Raw genomic sequence first — 6000 nt, forward strand, 5'->3', positions numbered from 1 at the left:
TGTCTGCAGGACACAGAAGGCAGGCAGCCTGCTATGTCAGGCTTTTATTATGTACTGCAGAGGCTAGGGACAGTCAGTTTAATAAAACAAATCATCCTTGAAGGTAAAGCAACTGGGAAGAGGAGGAGGAAGACGGGGGGAAAATGTGTCTTTGCCACTCATTCTGATTAAAAAAAAAAAAAAGAACAGCAAAACAACCACTCACCCAACACACCGTGTGTGCGCGCGCCTGTGTGTGCGCGTGCCTGTGCGCACATATAGGCAACTCAGGCACGGGCTGACAGACTTGAAAACATCCTCCCATTTCTCCTGTTTCATCTAAGCCCACAGGGCCCTCATGTGCTCTGAGGAGACTCAAGTGCAAACAATTGTGATGAAATGGGAGGATGCTGATAGCCAACCCCCTTGAAATATATGAGTGCATTCAAGTACCTCCCTGCGGTGATATTCTTCTCCAAATATCAGGGCAAGGAGAAGCAAGACCATTTGGGGTGAGGTTCCTATATTGGGATGCCTTTTATCAAAGCAAAGTTTCCACTCTCCTCTCCTGAAGAACACTCAGCACAGCAGCTCCCACAATAGCCTCAGAGTCCCAGCCAGAGACTTTGGAAGCCTTTTGTTTTTCCCCTGTGGCATGTCCAAAGGCATGGCCTTCCCTCCCCCTCCCAGCGGCCTGCATTGTCTTGCATTCCAGGGACTTGATTGACTGTTGCCACCTGATGCTGAGGAGATACTCTAGGGTTCATTCTGCAGATTGTTGGGTTCTATTAAAAGAAACCTAGATAAGGGATTACTTGTCACTAAGGGATTTTCTGCAGATGTTTATTAGTGATTGGAAATCCATTAGGTGTGAAGAGGTACTGAAAAAATATCGGCAACACCATTCTCATAACGCTGAATTCGAAGATACCCCCAAAAAAAACATCAGAAAGGACTCCCCCGCCCCTTACTCTGTTAAATGGAGTTGGGGAAACTTTTCTGGCAGAGAGGTAAGGGTCTCTTTTTCGTGGGTGATAGTTCTACCTGTGGATGGGATTCCTTGACACTCAGCTCAGTTGCTACACATCAATTTACCTCTCTGGAGCCACCAAAAAATGATTAATTGCTCTAGTACTAGAGGATCTCATTATAACTTTCTTTTACCTAGCCCAATCCATGCATGAGTGTTGCCTCAAAGTAAGCAAGAAATTAGCAAACCATTTGCAAAGAATTCGTCCCTTCCCAAACATAAACCAATAACCATAGTCTACTCTTGGGAATCTTTTGTGTCATTTGCACTTATTTTGAAGTTACTAGCTCTTCCATGGTTTTTCTAAACCACAGATCCACAGGTTGTCAAGGTTTTGATGCCTCTTATAAGTAGGAAATTGCATTAAAAAGGAGCCATCATGGTTTAATGGAAGGACACCTGGATAAGTTATTTCACATGAGTCTCTTCATCTCATAGAATCTGTTTCTTCAGCTATAAAATGAGTTCTGAGATCTATTTCAAGTCTTTAAATTCTGTTTTCTATCCTTACTTTAAAATTCCTTTTTTTTTTTTAAGTATTTAGGGAGAAGATAAGTGTGACTCTAGAGCAGTGTAGAACAAAGCAGAAGGCAGGGTCTCATTATGAACTGTTTATCAAAGATGATGTGAAAGAACTCTGTGAAGCATTGTGAGGGATACGCAGAATAGAAGCCAGGACTTCCTCTCTAAAGACATCTTATGATAAATTCAGTACAACTAGAAATAAGTAGGTGAAAAGTTAAATAACATCAAGACACAAATACAAAACATGTTAAAGGACAGCCCAAGATGACTGCCAAAAGAAATGAATGTTTAAAACAGGATAAGACCCACTAAAAACCAGTAACCAGCATGGCGAATGATAAGGAATAACAGGGTGGAGGCTGCACGCACCCCCAAAGAAATTACTTTGAGTTGTTCTCAGGCAAACCCTAGAAATACGCTTCTTCCCTCCTCCAGGGCTGATGCTGTTCTGGATGCACCTCCCTCCTCCGACTGTCTTAAACATCAGCCCTGCTCCCTTGGCCCCTGGCTCCCCAGATCTCTTGGGGGTCCTTGGAGTGGGTGGGACTTCATCTGGAGCCGCTGCCATACCCTCTGTCCCTACAGCTCTCCACCAGGCCAGGCCGCATCCCCGAGTGTTCAAGGAACACAGATCTTCATCGTGGATCTGTTGCCAATGGCCAGGAAAACCACTCTGATGATGTTTCTGTAGCATTTGGCTAACAGCTCCCAAACCTAGTAGTTAGAGTGGGTAGTTGCACTGCATAACTGTTCTCTAGCCAGAATCCCTCTCTCAATAGTGCCCATTTGATAAAATGTGAAGGATCATCTTTGGGGAAGAGGGAGGGGTACTCAAAAAGGCTGCTTAATGACTTTTTTTGTTTTGTTTTGTTTTGTTTGTGGTACGCGGGCCTCTCACTGCTGTGACCTCTCCCGCTGCGGAGCACAGGCTCTGGACGCACGGGCTCAGCGGCCATGGCTCACGGGCCCAGCCGCTCCACGGCATGTGGGATCTTCCCAGACCGGGACACGAACCCGTGTCCCCTGCATCGGCAGGTGGACTCTCAACCACTGTGCCACCAGGGAAGCCCCTTTTTTAATTTTTTAATTTTTTTTGACTTTTTATTTAGTATAAGGTGACTAGGAGGGGTGATTGCTCTTCCAGGCCCTTCCCATCCCACAAGTACTCATATACGTGCAGGAGGTTGGGGAGAAAATCATCAAAGTTCAGTTGAAAATACAGATGAATTCTCAGCAGGGAATGGCCTTTGGGGTGTATGGGTTTGCACATCCATGGGGGACAAAGTGATGTTTCCATGATTTCCCAGGCAGTGGTGGGGACTGTGTCCTAAGAAACTAGCCAATGTCTTTGGGAGGGGCTTCTCAAACTTTTCACTTTTTCTAGATTCTGATCAGCCCCAGATGGGGGCCCTTTTTTTCTGGGGTGTTATTAGGTTTCCTTCAAAGGACAAGTGACTTGCCATGGGATGCACTGAACTTCTTTGTCTAACTCCAAATATGTAAGACAGGGATGCCTGGTATCTTTTTCATTTTCTTTAACAGTTACTATCATTATAAAAAGGTCCACTGCACAAATTGAGAAAAGGCGTGGAGAAAGGAATCAAATGTGTTCAAAATGACAATCCCTCCCTTTTACTTTGGTGAGGGGCAAGTGTGAACCAAGATGAAAATATATACCTCTTGTATATGTGCAGACAGATCTGTCTACACATATAACTGCAGTGCATTTTACTTCCTCGTATGTCTGCACTTACTGTAAAAATAAAACATTATTAATGTATAAGTACCCCACTAAAAGAAATCTACAGTGTCAGTGTGTATTTGGAAAATTATGAGTACATGGAATGATTCTGTGAATCCATTTCCTTGTTGTGGGGAAAGATAGGCCATGCTTTACCACGTAACTTACAAAGGATACTGAATAAGTACATCAATAGCTATTCCTTTCCCTAGACAAGACGTTAGACTATTAAATAAACAGCTATTTATAAATAATTAATAAACACACACAAAAAACACCCACATATATACTCACTGCTCTGGGAGAAAAGGATTAACAGATAGGGATTCTGAAAAGAATATTTGAAGAATGTTTATCTTAGAGTACAATGACTTTGAACAATTCCCTTAATCTCTCTGAGCCTCCATTTTCTCACTGTCAAATGGGGTTAATAATCACAGAGATGTTGGGGGAACTGAATGACATAATTCACATTCAGTACATAACACAGTGCCTGACACATAATAAGCAGTCCAAAAATGTGGGGTTTTATTATTGCTTTCAGCTGCATAAATCACTCTCTCATGGAGCAATTCTAACCTCAAGGTAAAGTATTTTCCAATGTAGGATTTTAAGATTCAGTACTAATTTTGTATTTTGGGACTCAGTATCATTATCTTACTCTTTTTTTGTACATAGAGGACAGGTATACCTCAGAGATATTGCAGGTTCCGTTCCAGACTACCGCAATAAAGCAAATGTCGCAATAAAGCGAGCCACATAAATATTTTGATTTTCCAGTGCATATAAAAGTCATGTTTATACTATATTGTAGTCTATCAAGTGTGCAATAGCATTATGTCTTAAAAAGTACATACCTTTTTTTTTTTTTTTATTTTACAAATTTAATCAGTTATACATATACATATGTTCCCATATCCCCTCCCTTTTGCGTCTCCCTCCCACCCTCCCTATCCCACCCCTCCAGGCGGTCACAAAGAACCGAGCTGATCTCCCTGTGCTATGCGGCTGCTTCCCACTAGCTATCTACCTTACGTTTGGTAGTGTATATATGTCCATGCCGCTCTTTCACTTTGTCACAGCTTACCCTTCCCCCTCCCCATATCCTCAAGTCCATGCTCTAGTAGGTCTGTGTCTTTATTCCTGTCTTACCCCTATGTTCTTCATGACATTTTTTTCTTAAATTCCATATATATGTGTCAGCATACAGTATTTGTCTTTCTCTTTCAAAAAAAGTACATACCTTAATTAAAAATACTTAATTGCTAAAAATGCTAACCATTATCTGAGCCTTGGGTTGCATCTTTTCGCAATAGTAACATCAAAGAGCACAGATAACCATGACAAATATAATATTAATGAAAAAGTTTGAAATATCTCGAGAATTACCAAAACGTGACACAGAGACATGAAGTGAGCAGATACTGTTAGAAAAATGGCGCCAATAGACTTGCTCCACACAGGGCTGCCACAAACCTGCAATTTGTACAAAACGCACTATCTATGAAGCACAATAAAGCAAAGCAAAGCACAATAAAGCAAGGTATGCCTGTACTTTATAGTGCAGATTATTTTAATATACAATTTAACATCTGGGTCAACAATCCTCTGATACAAGCAGGAAACTAAGATTTTTGCTATCTTCATCTATAAGCGTGGGTTTAGTTTGGTTTATATCAAAGGCCAATTATTATTCTACTTTTGAGAACACATTTTGTTTTCATAATGGAAATATGATTCAAATTCTGAACGATTAGGTGGCGACTTGCTTCTGGAATACACCTATTTAATGAAGTGAGGAATCCCAACAGTGTGTCCCCTTTTTTTCTACTCAGATATTCACAATGGAATCCCAGTTTTTCAGTAGTTCTGCATGTATCCTTTGCACAAGTCTTTTTCTAAAACTCTATAAAGCTGTCAACCCCACATTACAATGCTACTATATATAACGACTTTACATAAGAGAATAGAGGCCGGCCATTTTTAGAAAATGCAGGTGCCATGTAAGCCCCTTTCTGAAAGAAAGAACTTAGCTCAATTTCCTTTGAAGAACTGGAGACTTGAAACTGAAAACTTTATTAATGCCATTGTCTCCTTGTATCAGCAGGTTCCAGAGAGATTCCTGGAAGTTGCGCAGATCACATTACGGGAGTTTTTCAATGCCATTATCGCAGGCAAAGATGTTGATCCTTCCTGGAAGAAGGCTATATACAAGGTCATCTGCAAGCTGGATAGTGAAGTCCCTGAGATTTTCAAATCCCCAAACTGCCTACAAGAGCTGCTTCATGAGTAGAAATTTCAACAACTCTTTTCGAATGTATGAATAGTAGCAGTCCCCTTTGGATGTCCAAGTTATCCGTGTCTAGATTTTGATTTCATATATATGTGTATGGGAGGCATAGATGTGTTACGAAATCAGCTGGTAATTCCTCCTCATCATCTTTCTCTCATTTTCTTCTGTTTTCCATTGCAAGGGGATGGTTCTTTTCCTTCCGCCTTTAGTTTACTTTTGCCCAAGGCCCTTAACATTTGGAGACTTAAAATAGGGTTAATTTTCAGGGAAAAAGAATGTTGACGTGTGTAAAGTCTATATTAGCAAGGAAGGGCATTTTAAAAAGATGCTTCTGCTGGATTGATTGTTTATTGCGCATGGCGGTTGACAGAGGGAGACCCGTGACACAGCACTACTCTGTAGTCAGTGATGTGTCTCTTGTTTTTCCTGCTG

General features: G+C 41.2%; 1 protein-coding gene across 1 annotated transcript in view; it reads left to right on the forward strand.

Moving 5' to 3' along the window:
* The window catches only part of PROX1 (prospero homeobox 1), a 40184-nt gene extending 34616 nt beyond the window's left edge, over window positions 1-5568 (forward strand). Inside the window, exon 4 of the mRNA XM_060088496.1 lies at window positions 5383-5568. Coding sequence (XP_059944479.1) covers window positions 5383-5568 — 186 coding nt within the window. The remainder of the gene's footprint in view (window positions 1-5382) is intronic.
* The last annotated feature ends 432 nt before the right edge of the window (window positions 5569-6000 follow it).

This window comes from Mesoplodon densirostris, chromosome 2 (genome assembly GCF_025265405.1).
Source record: "Mesoplodon densirostris isolate mMesDen1 chromosome 2, mMesDen1 primary haplotype, whole genome shotgun sequence".
Lineage (NCBI taxonomy): Eukaryota > Metazoa > Chordata > Mammalia > Artiodactyla > Ziphiidae > Mesoplodon > Mesoplodon densirostris.